The following is a 15,618-nucleotide window of genomic DNA, read 5'->3' on the forward strand; positions in this document are numbered from 1 at the left end:
ATTAGTAAGCACGAATACTGAAAGTCCTCCCTGCCTCTCACTTTCCCCTGAAAGTTAAACTTCGAATTTGAGAAGCACTGATGTGATTTGTTTGTGTAAGCAAATAAAGTTGATTCTGATTCAACAGTGTCCCTAGTGGTCACCTGCGCAATTACAACTGCTTGTCCTCAACGTGGCGCACGTTTCTCTCAGTCTGGAGCTGCTACGGTACTTTTTGTCAAAATTAGAAATGAAACAGAGAAGGTGGATCAGACTACAACAGCAGTTAATGCTAGTGAATTGATAACTCGTCGAAGTAACAGAACGTTAAGGTTACTGGTTTAATTGTTGGCTAATGGCTAATGGCTAACCTAGCAGCCATTTTGTGAAATTGTAGCACTTAGCTACTAGCTCGGTCATTAATGTGTTATTTGTCGATATTGTCTTTTCCCCACATTTTTCAAGGCCAAACCAGGATCTACAGATCATGTCGAAACTGCTGAATTTGAAGGTAAGCAAAGGCTTGGTCCATCAAGGTTATGAGGATACAGTCATGCTAATTAGTCACCTTGCTGTGTTACCTTCTGCACTTACTGACCAAATGGGTTAAAATAAACGAGAAAATCACTTTTTAAGCATTTCAAAAGTCTTTAATGGCTACCTATAATGTTAAACATATAAAGCAACAATGAGTCACAATTTAATTGACAATTATTCAGTTTTACTTACAATATCCACAATATTTACTCTGCTGTAAATGTTTTGCTACTTTATCAGTTATCTACTGTACCTTTTCATAAGTTGATATAACTTCAAAATAATCAAGACAGTGGACGCACTTTTAATAAGTGTGTGTAATGTGTTAGAATCAGACACAATGGATGATTTTTTTCAACTTCCAAAATATGTGCAAATGTAATGGTTTTCTTATATGGTAGTTTGTGCTTTTTCAGCATTACATTTGACCCCCGCAGGTTGTGGACCCATCATGCCTCTGGGGTCAGCTGGTGGGAGGCAGTGGTGTGGGAGCTGTTGGCAAAGAGCAGTACGACAAGCTCTTTGCCCAGATGAATCTCTTCTATAACGACGTCACCAGGGAGGTGTGTATGGTGACGCCCTCCTCCTTGGGCGTGGGACAGGTAAGTGTCATTCATCCAGCGAAGACAAGCCCCATGCTTGTGTGTTACTGAGGGGCTGTGTGTTCTCCTCTAAGATGTGCGTGGTGTATTCGTCCCAGATGAAGATGTGGTGTCGGGCCGTGCTGGAGGCCATCATCTTTGACTCGGTGACTTGTCATGCTCGTTGTTACCTGGTAGACCACGGAGAGCTGCTTGTTGTCGTCTTCAGGCAGTAAGACTGGGGTGTTTATTTAGTGAAATAATAATACAGGTCTCACACAAATAACTAGCTGAGGTTCTGTGAGCAAAGAAGAAATGTCCTTCAAGGTCTTCATGGAGAGCAGTTCCTCTGTTTGAGTAGAGTGTATGTCCAACTTTGTGTTCTTGTTTGAGGATTCGGTTGGTAGAAGAGCGCTTCCTCCAACTGCCTTTCTGGATGAGAAGATTCCACCTGGCCCGGGTCACACCAACAACGCTGCATGTGTCCTTCTGCGAGAAGGCAAAGCTGGTGTAAGACACTTGGGCCCCCACAAGTACACGGCTCTACATTTTGTCCTTGTGATGGATGTGCCATTTGTTTTCTTGTGCAGAACGGCCAGTAGGTGGGACAGCTCAGCGACGTGCTACATGTGCAACCTGATCAAAGGTGAGCAACGTTTGTCAGTGTCGATCTGTGATGTGTTCTTGTTTAACCTCAATGTAACCATTTTAAAGCGTCCAGTCTGACGGAGGCCATGTTGCTGGAGCACGAGTCTGATTCGACCGCCATTGAGCTCTATGTGACCGTCAATGATGTCAAGGTTTAGTAAATTACATTTAATTTAGTATACACTTGCAAACATGAAGAGCATCGTGTATTTTGTGGGAACAGCAAAGCACCTCAAGGGTGGACTTATTTAGAGGAGAACTCCAGTTTTTTGGAATTTTGCCCATCTACAATCCTTACAAGAAACATAAACACACGTCTTTCTCTCTCCTGTGAAAATAAATACTCCAAAGACCACTTAACTCATTGGTTACCAAAGATGTTATTATTTCCCAAACACGTATTTTAGGGTTTTTTGGGTTTTTTTTTTTTTTTGTGCGACAGGCACAAAGAGGTGATGAAGCAACTCTAAAATAGAAGAGAGCATGTGTGATGCAGTTTTAAGCCAAAAGCAACCTCAGGTGGCAGAAGTGCATTTTATAAGAACTCTGCTTACATCTCCCCCATTGAAATACAGGCAACCAGGATTTGAAAAGGCAAATTCAAAGACTTTGTCTCCTTCAATGCCACAAAACTAAAATTTAGACTTTGCAGAAGAGCATCAAACATGGGACATTGAAAGGTGGAAAAAAACGTTTTATTCTCTGATGAGACAAATGTAACCTTCACGGTCCAGATGGCTTCCAACGTGACTGGCATGACAAGGAGATCCCACCTGACATGTTTTCTACCTGGCACAGTGGAAGGGGTTCCATCATGATGGGTGGTGCAGGGTCTGCACATAACGGTGACCGGTCATGTGCAGGTGTTGCAGCGTGCATCCCTCATGACTGAGGGCCCTCGTCTGTGTGTAACAGCTGGGTTTTTCAACAGGACAACAATTAGTTTCACATAATTATTTTGTGTCTTTATTTCAGATTTGTGTCAATGATGAACTTGTGGCCAGGAGGTTTGCTGTTTACAACCATGAGTCAGCTGACAGCAGAAAGCTGGACCAGCAATCTTTCAGGTTTTCAGGCGGCATCTTAACTGCGCCAGCTTACACGCTTGCGATCAACCCTCCAGCACAGACCTCGCTTCCTCCAGCTACTTACACGGATGCAGAAACTACATCTCCTTGTTACACTGATGTGAAAATTGCACCCTCTCAACCTGCTACCACCAATGAGTCTCAGGTATTGAGTGTTTAATAGAACAATTGCTACAATTGGGTTCTCATTCTTATCCACGCTCACTGCTGTTTCAGGGTCAAGACTCTGAGCTTAAGACCTCAGAGGGAATCGGCATGTTAAAGAATGGACAGTTCCTTTGTAGCCAATCAGACAGGTGAAAGCAGTGACGTGTGAATAAAGTTAGACAAAAAAACGACTGGTTGTGTTATCTCAGCTTGTTGTTTCAGTGATTCGACAGAGGGCTCAGATGCCTCTCTGGCTGCTGCTCTTAACACAAACCTCAGTCTCTTCAGGTGAGAAGTGAAATTATTCTGATTATAAATTTCTCATCTGATTGGCTGGCTAATAATGACAGCGTATGTCTCCACAGGTTCATGAAGTTTCTCAATCCTGGCTGCAGCTTCAAAGAGGCAGAGCCAACTGTTGGTTTGATTAACATGATGAATGAAAGTAATGACGTGCATTGAAATCTCTGTTTGCCCTTTTTGCAGTTGATTCCCAATCAGGACATGACAGGGTGTTCACCTGAAGAAGACTCCAGCAGCTTCACAAGGAACCGCACGGGAGAGGAAATGTAAGCTACCAGCACACCACAAGCATTACCTCCACTCTCAGCACAACAGTACAGACATTGGGCACAAAAATTAGCCCACTCGATGTGGAGAAACAACATTCAGTGGTATGAAAAAGTTTTTAAATCACTGGTTGTTGGGATTCAGCCACTTCAGTTAAATATATCCTATAGCAGACGAACATAGTGATATTTGAGAAGTAAAATGAAGTTTATATGATTTACAGAAAGTGTGCAATAATTACTTGAAAGTAGGCATGTGCATAAATTTGGCCACCTCAACAGAAAAATGTCATTTAGTAGATTCCCCTTTTGCAAAAATAAAACATGCTTCCAATGAGGGTCTGGATTCTGGTTGAAGGTATTTTTGACCATTTTTCTTTCCAAAACATCTCCGGTTGAGTCAGGTTTCCAAGCATTGAGATAGTTTCCAAGTATGGAAAGCCCGCTTTAAATCACACCACAGATTTTCAATGATATTAAGGTCTGGGGATTGAGATGGCCATGAAACGTTGTACTTGTTCCTCTGCATGAAAGCCTTAGTAGAATTTGAACAGTGTTTAGGGTCATTGTCTTGTTGGAAGTATCCAGCCCCGACACAACTTCAACTTTGTCACTGATTCTTGAACGCTGTTAGCAAGAATCTGCTGATACTGACTGGAATCAATGCCACCTTCAACTTGAAAAAGATCGCCCCACAGCATGATGGAACCACCACCAAATGTTACTGTGGGTAGGTAGCAAGTATAGTCTTGGAATGCTGTGTTCTTCGCCCGCCACGAATACAGCCCCATGTTTTGTTCACATAACTCCATTTTAGTTTCAGCAGTCCACAGCATCTTTCATGAAGCTGGCTTGTTCAAATGTGCTTTAGCACACGTCAAGCATGTGTGCAGAAAAGGCTTCTTCCACATGACTCTCCCAGAATAACTGAATAGTTGAACGATGCACAGTGACACCCTCTGCACCAAGATCATGTTGTAGGTCATTGGAGCTGGTCTGTGGGTTGAGTTTTACTGTTCCCACCATCCTTTGCCTCTGCTTATGACATTTTTCTTGGCCTGCCACTCCGGGCCTTAACTAGAACTGTGCCCGTGGTCTTCTATTTCCTCGCTATGTTCCTCAGAGTGCAACCTGACAGCTGAAATCTCTGAGCGACCTTGCCCGTAAACCATGATGTTGAACAATCTTTGCTCTCAGGTGGTTTGACAGTTGTTTAGAGGCTACCATGGTACTACTCTTCAAAGAAAACTTGCAATTGGCCACCTTAAATACCCTTTCTCATGATTGGCTTCTCTTGTGTATGTAGGTCAAGGGTCAGTGTGCTTACCAAACAAATTTTGTATTCCAATAATTAGTGCTAAAGGTATTCAAGTCAATAAAACAACAAGGGTCCCCAAATTTATGCACCAGCCTACTTTTTGTTTGAATAATTATTGCACACTTTCTGTAAATCCTATAAACTTCATTTCACATCTCATCTATCACTTTGTTCGTCTGCTATATGATATATTTAACTGAAATTGCTGATCCCAACAACCAGTGATTTATCAAGGGAAATATTGAGAATTATCAGGGGTGCCCAAACCTTTTCATAGCACTGTATATATATACGTATATAAAGCCGCACAGTGGGCCAGTAGTTGGCACGCAGGCCACACAGTGAAGGATCAGGAAGACCTGGGTTCGATTTTTCATTGCTAGGCATCAGGTAAGATCTTGTGTGTGGAGTTTGCATGTTCTCCCCGTGCTGTCTCCCACATTCCAAAAACATGCATGTTAGATTCATTGGCGACTCCAAATTGTCCATGGTTATGAATATGAGTGTGAATGGTTGTTTGTCTAGCTGGGATAGTCTCCAACATACCCACGACCCTAGTCAGGATAAGCGGCGTAGAAAATATATAGATTGATGTATGCATGTACACATTCTGACATGTATACATAAAATTGTGCAATAACACTGAGGAAGTGTGTGTTTCAGCGAGCCACTTCCAGACCAGTCAGACATGATGAAGACAAGCAACTGGGCATGCTCTAGGTGTGACCATCCTCCATAATCTGTTCAGCTTATGCAGTATCTCTACTGATTTATATGAAATGTCACCTTCCTGGAAGTCAATTTATGTGTTCCTGTCACTTCATTTCTGACTGTTAAATGTAGACTTTTGGAGTGGTTGAATCCACAGCCTTTCAAGCTCCATTCCGACGATGACCAGGTAGGCCTTTTTTATTTTGAGACTCACAAGCACAAGTTTTACTGTTGTTTTTTTAAATGTAAATATTCAACTCCGCAAGGATTTTTAATTGTGTGCTCTACATGGAAGTTAAATGCTTTTGGGGGGTTTCGGTTGGTCATGGCTGTCCTCAGATACTTTCTCATGCTCCCAAGAGAAGTGACATGCTGGTACACTCAGGCATCCCGGTAGAGCCCTGTTCAAGCCTGGATGACGCCCCCATCACTGACAGCCTGCGCAAGGTAAACAAGGACCTGCCATTTGTTTTTACTCTAATGCATCTCCATTACTGCTGATGACTGGCATTTATACATACATGTAACTACAGGCTTGTGTTTTTGTGTGCCTTTTCACACTTTTTTCTCCAGTTGTTGCAGAGGAAGCAGTTTTGCATGCTTCCCGCTGACCACCTCAGCTGGCCTGCTGTGGCTCAAGGAAACAACACGGTCATTATCTCCAATGCTGGAGACCAGCCCCAAAGCTACTTGGCCCCACTCCTCACTCACATGCTGCTCAGCAGCTGCATCTTCACCACCTCGTCCTCCAGAGCAGGAGTGAGCGCATCATCACAGACACACCACAAGACTCATCTTTGTGGAAACATTCAAGCTTCACAAGATGAGACCGCAAGCTTATTGTGTGTGTGTGTGTGCATGTACTTCACATCTGTCATGTTTTTCTAAGCTGTTATTGTTTGCACATGTAGCCAGTAGGAGTTCTCCTATGTCCTGGATGGGAGAAAGTCCAGTTGGTGTGTGACCTCCTAGAGGAGAGCAAGGTTTCCCAGAGTCTTAATCCAATGAGCATACTGCTGGGCACTGGCAAAAACGAAGCTAAAGATGTCAAGATTCCAAAAAACTGTAAGATAGTTGAAGATGGTGATTGAAACAGTACAATAAAGGCCGACTGGAGTAACCAGGTTTGTTTATTTACAGGCCTGCTGTTAGTGACCACTCCCTTCAGCCTTGTTCGTCTGCTGTCATGTCATTGCTTTCTGTTCCTGCGTATGAGCCACTTGGTGCTGGATGAGGCAGACAGGCTTTTCACTCTCGCTCCAGAACAGGTGACACACTGAGCTATTGTATTTTACTAGCATGGTGCTGGTCTGTTTTCTTTGGACACACTGAAACAAGCTCATAAATACAATTGAAGGTGTTCTTGTTTTAGTCAACCTTACACAAACACCTTTGTACAGGTAATACAGCAAGTCGAATACCATGGAAATGCTGCTTTGCTCAGTGTGCTGTGTTGAAACCCATGTTAATATAAACATGCCTGCCCTCCTGTCAGATGGAGACCATTTTGCAGCATTTTCAGATGGTAAACTCCCGCCAGGAAATGGCCTTGTGTCCGCAGCAGCTTGTCGCCGTGGCGAAGCGTTGGACGTGTCACATGGAGGATATGTTAGCAAACCACATGCCCTACCCCTGCCTCAACATAACCATTCCCGAAGAAGCAGCTCTTTACGGCAATGTACAACAGGTCGGTTGTCTACATGTCCAACTTTCTTCATAGACAGGAATTAGATAAGGAGTACAGTAATGGCTTGCCCTTTAATGCAGTGTCATCACAATGTGTGGCTTGTCACAGGCTGTCCTCATGACCTTAGAGAGCAGCAAGATCTCTGCACTGTTGGGTGCATTAGATTTTAGCCCTGACATCGGTCAGAAGACTCTCATCGTCACCAACTCCGCTGAGGAGGTTGAAAGCGTTTTTAAGGTGACCAGTAATACACAGTGCAAGTTTACGTCAGCACTCATGGTAAGGTGGCAGTACAATTTTTTTTATCCACCAGGCTGTGAGCAGTAAATCAGCGTTCTGTCTAATGTCTCACGAGGGTTTAACGCACAAATTTGACTTTGTGGTCCAACAGTGGAGCAAAACCATTGGGCCTGGCACTCAAGTCATTCTAGGTGAATCACACAGCATTCACAGCAATGTTGCTCTTTCATTTTGTTCTTATGCTGTTTCTCTTTGACCTGTAGTCACCACCAATGACTGTTTGAGGTGTTTGGGGGTCACAGATGCCACTTGTGTCGTCCACTTTGGCTTCCCAAGTTCACCTAAACTGTTTGGATGCCGACTCCTCTGTATGAGCAGCAACTTCAGAAACCTCGCAGAACCAGTAAGACTAGGATATGCTATGGGACTACTGGGTCTGGATCTAATTAGATGTCTTGCTCCCAGGACTCAACACTGGCAGGCCCCAAAGTCACCAGGTCCTTGCTGCTGGTCTCTGAGAGGAACGCTCACCATGTTAGCGGTCTTGTGCGCTATCTCAGGCGAACAAATGCTCTTTTGCCCTCTGAGCTGCTGTCCTTTGCAGAGAGTGCAGATGTGGCAAAGGAGGAGCAGAAGACTGAGCAGCCACTTTGTCACTACTTGAAGACCTTTGGAGTGTGCAGGTTCAAGTCTTTCTGCTTTCTTGGAATCATGATTCTGTTGTCATATGATGTCAGTGTATTGTCTGAACCACCATGTGAAAGCATGTGAGAACATACCTGTAGATATGAAGCGTGTGTTTTCCAATGTAGGGCCAGCACTGTGTGTCCAGACCGCCACAGGTTTCTTCGTCAACTGGATAAATCTGAGCTTCCTGCCTCTGGTGTCATAGAGGTTATATCATCACTCTTCACACCAACATTTATTACAATTAAGTTTTTTTTTATCCACAAGTCTCAACTATTCCATGATTTAAAGACCATTAGCTGCTGACCTTCATCTTTCTGATATGATTGATGACCAGATGACTGCCTTTGTGCTTTTTCTGACACCGGCAGGTGTTGCCTCTCTCTGTCAAGACCGCATCAGTCTTCTATGGACGTATAATTAGGAAAGAAGATGGTGCCTTTGACAGCATGGCGTTTCACATGGCCTCTTACTATGCTGACAAGGAACCTTGTCCTCAAGAGGTTCTGGAAGGAGGCTTGTATGCGGTGCAGGAGAATGACATTTATCACAGGTCAGGAAAGCTTATTCCAGATCTCCCACATGATTGGACTCTTCATCGTGATAGTAAGTAGAAGCCTCCTCCTGCAGGGTGAAGGTCCTAGCTGTTCCAGACACGAATGGCCGGCTGTTTTATAGAGTCCTTGTTCGCTTTATTGATGTTGGTAAAGAAGAAGAAGTTAAATCCCACCAGATCCTACAGCTTCCAGAGGAGTTCCACTCTCTCCCCAGCCAGGCAGTGGAGATGATTGTCTGCCAGGTGAAGCCAGTCGACGCAGAAACTGACTGGCATCCCAAGGTACCTGTCACACTCTGTCCTTTCACTCTTTAACCTCAATTGATCTCCCCCCCCGAGGATAAAGCTGTCCAAGCTTTTTCCAGCTAGGGGCCCATGCAGAAAAATTAAATGATGCTCGTGTCTCACTTTGATACATTTGAATATTAAAGATGCTAAAACTTATGCAATATACTGTAGGTTGGCTATACTCGACTTTCATAAAGATATGGAGCTGAGCATAGGGCACCCCTGCTCTTGTAATTTCCAAGTTTCCCTGCCAGCAGCACTGACTGGCATTTTCACTTTAAAGCTTTAAAGTACTTGTTGTTTCAGGTCAAGTACATGTAGGACTACAGTTGTTTGCATTATTAACATGCAAACATGGTATCAAACTTTTGCATCGTTTAACACAAGAATTCAACATTCTAACTACATTTATAAGTCAAAGTGGGAAAAGTATAGTAGGTCCCCTTTTAAATAAACACACACAGAAACAATGAGTGTTGACACTATAAAACAAATACCAAAAAACAAAATGAAAGTACTCAACAAAATATTTGATCATACTGCTGTCAGATAAATAACTATGAAATAGGAGTGAAATGTAAAAGTGGTAGCTTGGGGTGGGAACTTCTGGTGTAAACGTCACTTGGAATAAGTGGTGAAAATTGTATTATGTTAGTGTTTCAATATTCAAGCACACGTTAACACAGGAAAAATGCCTTTCAATGATTTCACAGCAGAAGAAAGAAGATTAACATGTGTTTTGGTGTCATGAGCATTTAAAGTAAAGCTGTCTTTATTGATTTTGAACATTTGTAGGTGACAAGAGCCATCAGCCAGAAGATCCAAGGTGTCCAGCACCGGGCCAGAGCGGTCTTCAGTGTGGGAAACACTGTCTTTGTTGATCTTATGGTAGGTTGACCCCACACACATCTTTTACTGACTGAATGTACCTCATTTGAACAGGGAGACGCACATAAAATCATTTTGTTTTTTTCTTGAGGTTCGGGAGACTCGCGTACCCGGAATGAAAACAGTGATAATTGAGTATAATGTTCCTACGCTGATTTTGAACACGGGCATGGGAGAACGAAACACAGATCATCTCAGACTTTTGGAGGAGATGTGTCAGGGAAGAGGTACCCCCTGCAGCAGCGAGGCAGATCACACGTCCTGGTATGGGACCCTGTAAGTATCAGGATCCACCAGCTTGACTGTATGGCCGTTGATGTTTTTTCGGTTCACATTAGGAACAAAGCTGTGGAGAGAGTTCTCGTGGGCAGGAACCTTGATTGTGCAGCATCACCACAGCCTCCTGAGTCCATCCTGCAGCCTTCAGTTTGTGATATCTGTGATGCAGACGAGACGGACAGCAACACCTATGATCTGAAGTTGCTTGACTCACTTTCTTTCAAAGTATAAAAATGCACATGAAATCAAGTAAGCTAAACTGATACTTTTTGACTTTGACTCCGTAGTGGAACAGACAGTGGAACAGACGGTGGACCTGACTCCAGAACACTCCAAGTACCTCACCATAACAACTACAGAGATGGCAAGTCTTTCATGTTGGCCTTTTGTATGTGGGAGAAAGTGTGGCAGTAGGCTAGGCTTATACTAACTTAGGCTACGTTCACACTGCAGGGTATGATGCACAATTGGGATTTTTTGTTTAAATCCGATCTTTTTTTATGTTGTTCACATTACCACAAAAATGAGACATGTTAATATGAACGCAAAGTATCTGAAAAGTGACGTGCATACGTAAGAGCACAACAGCGCTCGCATTTCTTTGTGTTTACAGAAGTAAACATTGCTGCAGTGTGAGCGCTAATGATGTGCAATGCCATTAATTTCATTTGCAACCACATACTGGGTAATTTTATGTGCAAATTCAACAAATGTGTTTTGTAAATTTTAAAAAGTAGCGTACAGTATTTTCAATCGTAGCATAAAGAATTCAAGACATCATAGTCATTTATTGACAGATTTTAAACCCTGAAATATGTTTAGGTAGTGGTGTGATTTACAGTATAACCAAGCTAAGAAAAAAACATGGACACAATCATGTAGCCCACTTATCACTATATTGATTTCAGAATCGACTTTCGAGCATGAAGGAGCTTGCATCAAAGTATCAATATTACAGTGTCGATCAACTCATTACTAGCCCGCTTTCCTTAACGCATTTGCGCAATAACACCGTTTAAAAATAATGTTCGGATGAAAAGAACAACTTTGCCTACATTGGTGAGTACCTTTAACCAAGTGCATGATAAACCACACCTTTTCATGACTGCCTACATCAGTGAGTACCTTTTAACATCTCTGTAAGCACAGCAATACATGCCTCACCATGACGTACGGGTCGGATATACAGTGCATCCGGAAAGTATTCACAGCGCTTCACTTTTTCTACATTTTGTCATGTTACAGCCTCATTCCAAACTGAATTAAATTAATCTCTTACCTCAAAATTCTACACAAAATACTCCATTATGACAATGTGAAAAAAGTAAGAGATTAATTTAATTCAGTTTGAAATGAGGCTGTAACATGACAAAATGTAGAAAAAGTGAAGCGCTGTGAATACTTTCCGGATGCACTGTATGCAACGTGACCATTCATACTCCAGTTGCATTGCTTACATATCAAATTTATATCCACATACGAATGAGGCCTGAGTCGCATTTGGAAAAAATCTTAATTGTGCTGTTCACACTGACATAAAAAAATATAATACCTGTCTGATATGAGCAAAGAAATCGGAATTGACCTGCAATGTGAACATACCCTAAGACGTTATAGTGTCATGTCAAGTTCTGTGTCCGCTCTGTCAAATAAAAGAAATTATGTAACCTTACACTTGATGTTCAAGTCAGACATGTTAGTGGTCTGTGTCTGAGAATGATGTTTGGTTCAAACGTCTTCAGGTGTTCCTTCTTGTGATGACCAAAACAATCAACAGATCTTCGGTTGTCATGAAGATAACTATGCTACAAAAAAGTACAGTGCCGCTACACGTCACTTGTCCATATTTGTTGTCACAGATGAGATTTGATGCATCCCTGTTTGCCACTTTGTCTCAGTCTGCACCCTCAGGTTCTTTGGTACCAGACGTCTGACCTGGTAACCGTGACACTGAAGCTGAGGAACCCGCAGAGTCAGCGCTGTGATTTCCACACCGACTGTGTCATGTACAGGTCTGTCAGGACGTCGCCGGTCTTTGCTGGCTTATTTCATACATCACTCAGCAGTCAATGCCGCTTTTTGGGCAGAGCACTGTACACTGGAGGCAGCAGCTACATGTTTAGCAGGGCTAACTTTTGTCTCAAAGGAGAGCCAGTACTGGGCACACATGCTTTTCTTTACTAAAAATAGTACCCCAAAGGGGCAGGGGTGTCGAAACATTTTTCACAGAGGGCCACATACAGAAAAATTAGACTTTGATCAACTTCATGTTTTACCTGGTTATTAAACATGGCAGACCCAATCCACAGTAATTTCACTGGCAAAACTGATGACTTTTGCAGTCATTTTCATCAAACACTATCATGATCATATTGACAATGGTGAAAATTTTTGTCACAATCATCTACAATGTTCATAACATTTAATCTAGGACGTAGGTCAAGTTATGCAAAGCTTAATATATTTTCAGCTTTGTGTCAAAGTAAAACCAATATCACTGTTGCTTTAATATCTTGTAATATTGCAACTTTTTTCATGAAGCCCTTTGTTTTGTCTTATCAGTGTGGCTGTAGCCCTAATTTAAATTTCATCTTCGGAATATGAAGAGACCATTAAAAAAAAAAAACAGGTGTAGGCCACAAATGGTGTTCATGTCACACTTTGGACACCCTTGCCATACAATGGATACATTTGATTACTTTGAGCAGATAATAGGTTACAGTTTCATTTTGATTACATTGAAAAGACAGCTAAGTCTCCTTTTGAGATGTTGCGATTGGAATGTGAACATTTTTCCTGCATGAACCATTGTGGTTGTCTACAACCATGCATTTGTAGTTAAGTTCAAATTTACAACATACCAGACCATCTTTGATCTTTGTTGTGCCTCCAAGTGACTGTTTAGCCTCTCTACATATCAAGCCTGTAATAAAAAGTTTGTTCAAATATTTTTTAGCATCCCATGATTATTACACTGACTGAAAGCTAATATTTGATCTTTCATGTCTCAGGTCAGACTGTGCTGGCTTGCAGCATGTAACAATTTCATTGTAGGACAGTGTTGACCATGACTTATTCTGTTTTATGAATGGCAAGAGGTGGATACACAGGTTAATTATACACCTTCTAGTGGAAGAGCATTTCATTTTTCTGCTTGCTACTGGCATAGTAGATAGAAAATTAAGTGAAATGGGAACATTTCCTGCAGCGTTCTCTCCTGATGCTCTGTCACGGGCACAGTGGTTGGGAATCACTACACTACATGTCACAACAGTGCTAACTTTGTTTAGTCCAAACAAATCCAAGGTGTGATTATTATGGAAATGAATTTGTAAGGTGTCTGTGTGTTCAGTGGCAGTGTGAACGGTCGCAGCTACAGAACCTATCTGGACCTGCACGCCAACGTGGTGGCCGAGCGTTGCTGCTGGGAGCTCAAGTCTAACGAACCCGTCCTCAAACTGGTCAAACAAGACCAGAGCTACTGGCCAACGCTGGTCAAGAGCAAGGTGCCAGTATATTCTTAACTGTCTTTCAAGGCATCATAAGCTTAAAATTTTTTCTTGTTGTTTTCGCCACAGAACATTTTTGTGAGTTACGACATGGAGCACTTGGAGGAGGAAGACAATGAGTCGCCACATAGTAAGAACCAGAAAGCTTTAGATTCCCAAAAGGGGTGTAACAATTTGTTTTAATCATGATATGTGGTCGCTGGTATGATTCAAGAACGATTTTGGGTCATTTAGACTTTAAACTTAAAGGAACGCAGATGGACAGATGGTGGTTTACTTTCCCAAAAGGATGGAAATGTCTGTAGTGAATCTTCCAGAAGAGAGAGGAACATAGGGTGGCCTATAAGAGTGGAGGTAGGCGTACACAGGTAGACTACATCTTGTTTAATCTGAAGGAGATCAGTGACTACAAAATAGTGGTAGGTGAAAGTTTAGCCAGACAGCATAGGATGGTGGTGTGTAGAATGACCGTCAAAGATTGTCCGCAGAAAGACGGAGTATATATGTGTGAATGAGAGTGACCCAAGTGGAAGAGTGACGAGAGGGAGGGAGGAGTGACGAGAGGGAGGGAGAAGAGTTACAGAAGGTGGAGAATTTTAAGTACCTGGGGTGGTGCTAAAATGAAAGGAAAGGTATCCAAAACTGTGCGGAGACCAGCCAAGTTGTTTGGTCTAGAGAGAGGAAGCAGAACTGGAGGTAACAGAGATGAGGATGCTGAGGTTCTCATTGGGAGTGACCAGGATAGATAGGATCAGGAAGGAGTACATCAGAGGGACATTACATGTTAGAGGCCTTGGAGATAAAGTCAGAGAGGCCAGACTGAGATGGTTCGGACATGTCCAGAGGAGACATAGTGGATATATTGGTAGAAGGATGCTGCGTTTGAGCTGCCAGGTAGGAGGCGATGTCGTCCCAGCCCAAATCACTTGAATCTCAACATGTTTTGACTAATAATTGACCACAGTCTACCATGAAACAACAATCATTAATTAATTAATTAATTTCTGAAAAACCTCAGTATAGCGACAGAGTGATAATGGAACCGCAGTATTGTGAGGGACGACTGTATAGACTACAGTTAGCCTGACGTCACACTGCTTAAACCATCAGTTCTAAGGTTACAAGGAGTACAAGGAGTATGCTGATTCCCCAGCTGTTATTGCCCTGTGACCAGATGTCAGATGTTTTTTTCATTTGATCACTTTGTGCGTCAGGTAATTTCTTTGTTGGGGAAACGGGAGAAGACGTCTACTCTGTCAGCTTGGACAGCAGCACTGACTCTGACTGAATCTATGCTCTTTGTCACATGTCACTGCTCATAACAGAATACTCCTCATGGACTTACACATGTAACACACTCATGACAGATACATTTATTGCTACAGTGTGTGAAATAATGATTTCATCTTGTATATTTGAAGTCTCCCTTACAATGACATGACAGTCCAGACTTTTTAATGCTAGGTTTGTTGAAATATAATAGAGTAGGTGAAATAAGTTCTTGATTCCCTGCTGATCTTGTCAGTTTACCACCTCATAAAGACATGTACAGTCCAGAATTTTTACAGAAGTTTTAGTGTAATTGGAGGGATGAGGTTTAAAAAGTCCACAAAACTTGTAGATCGTATAGTACCTCACAAAAGTGACTTTACTGTACCCTTTCATGGGACGACATTGACACTGTGATACAGTGTAAAGTAGTTAGTGTATAGCTTGTATAAACCGTATACCTGCGTTCCCCACAAAATAACTCAAACACATTAACGTGCAGTGGTTCCCAACTGGTGGGTCACTGAGCCATTTCCAGTGGGTCGAGTATCTCTTTACAACTCTGATACAAAAACGCTGTTGTACTAGAATAGCGCCCACGGCTACATGATTACGTTATCCAAAATGGCTGTGTAAA

The 15,618-nt window shown here is 42.4% G+C and overlaps 1 protein-coding gene across 1 annotated transcript; it reads left to right on the plus strand.

Annotated features, from left to right (window-relative positions):
• The first annotated feature begins 167 nt into the window (after positions 1-167).
• tdrd12 (tudor domain containing 12) lies at positions 168-15,310 on the plus strand. The gene is made up of 35 exons (XM_078793735.1): positions 168-311; positions 445-490; positions 954-1,118; positions 1,193-1,329; positions 1,491-1,607; positions 1,688-1,743; positions 1,812-1,897; positions 2,721-2,978; positions 3,050-3,129; positions 3,203-3,268; positions 3,346-3,397; positions 3,467-3,549; positions 5,531-5,587; positions 5,711-5,764; positions 5,896-6,025; positions 6,152-6,337; positions 6,490-6,643; positions 6,719-6,846; positions 7,074-7,265; positions 7,374-7,502; positions 7,579-7,696; positions 7,769-7,908; positions 7,971-8,188; positions 8,318-8,399; positions 8,564-8,745; positions 8,823-9,030; positions 9,832-9,924; positions 10,016-10,200; positions 10,263-10,403; positions 10,491-10,567; positions 11,946-12,018; positions 12,102-12,215; positions 13,556-13,709; positions 13,782-13,842; positions 14,927-15,310. Exons 2-35 carry the CDS (start codon positions 467-469, stop codon positions 14,998-15,000), a joined length of 4,074 nt encoding a protein of 1,357 aa, XP_078649861.1. The 5' UTR covers positions 168-311; positions 445-466; the 3' UTR covers positions 15,001-15,310.
• Positions 15,311-15,618: the final 308 nt, after the last annotated feature.

The sequence above is a fragment of the Doryrhamphus excisus genome, linkage group LG1 (genome assembly GCF_037039965.1).
Source record: "Doryrhamphus excisus strain RoL-2023G ecotype Guam linkage group LG1, RoL_Dexc_Guam_v1.1, whole genome shotgun sequence".
In the NCBI taxonomy this organism is placed as follows: domain Eukaryota; kingdom Metazoa; phylum Chordata; class Actinopteri; order Syngnathiformes; family Syngnathidae; genus Doryrhamphus; species Doryrhamphus excisus.

What these genes read in the sequence shown, in the direction of transcription:
- tdrd12 (XM_078793735.1), top strand. Translation starts at nt 467, where the DNA reads ATGTCGAAACTGCTGAATTTGAAG. An exon ending in AAACTGACTGGCATCCCAAG is followed by an intron (nt 9,031 to 9,831) that starts GTACCTGTCACA and finishes GAACATTTGTAG; the next exon opens with GTGACAAGAGCCATCAGCCA. An exon ending in ACGTCCTGGTATGGGACCCT is followed by an intron (nt 10,201 to 10,262) that starts GTAAGTATCAGG and finishes GGTTCACATTAG; the next exon opens with GAACAAAGCTGTGGAGAGAG.